The sequence below is a fragment of the Sprattus sprattus genome (genome assembly GCF_963457725.1).
Source record: "Sprattus sprattus genome assembly, chromosome: 18".
In the NCBI taxonomy this organism is placed as follows: Eukaryota; Metazoa; Chordata; class Actinopteri; order Clupeiformes; family Clupeidae; genus Sprattus; species Sprattus sprattus.
Window position 1 is genome coordinate 8,427,244 of NC_137916.1, and position 216 is coordinate 8,427,459.

General features: G+C 59.7%; 1 protein-coding gene across 1 annotated transcript in view; it reads right to left on the minus strand.

Annotated features, from left to right (window-relative positions):
• Positions 1-33: 33 nt before the first annotated feature.
• The window catches only part of rundc3aa (RUN domain containing 3Aa), a gene marked incomplete at its 5' end in the record, with an annotated part of 16,242 nt that continues 16,059 nt past the window's right edge, over positions 34-216 (minus strand). The window contains one exon of the mRNA XM_080857218.1: positions 34-216. This exon is cut by the window's right edge and continues 12 nt beyond it. Within this exon, the coding sequence (XP_080713344.1) occupies positions 86-216 (131 nt within the window). The 3' untranslated portion in view covers positions 34-85.

Genomic DNA, 216 nt, shown 5'->3' on the forward strand with positions numbered 1-216 from the left:
TGATGAGATGGATGGGCAGAACTTCCAGGGAGGTGGGAAGGGAAGGGGGAGGGGCAAATCCACTCGTGCCCAGTCAGAGGACACCCTAGCTGGGGGAGACGGCAGGCGTTGGCTCCTTGCTGATGTTCACCAAGCACTCACTGGACTTCAGGCTGGACAACGACTTACAGCTCGGCAAAGAGGCCAAAGAGCCACATAGGCCCAGCATGGAGGGCG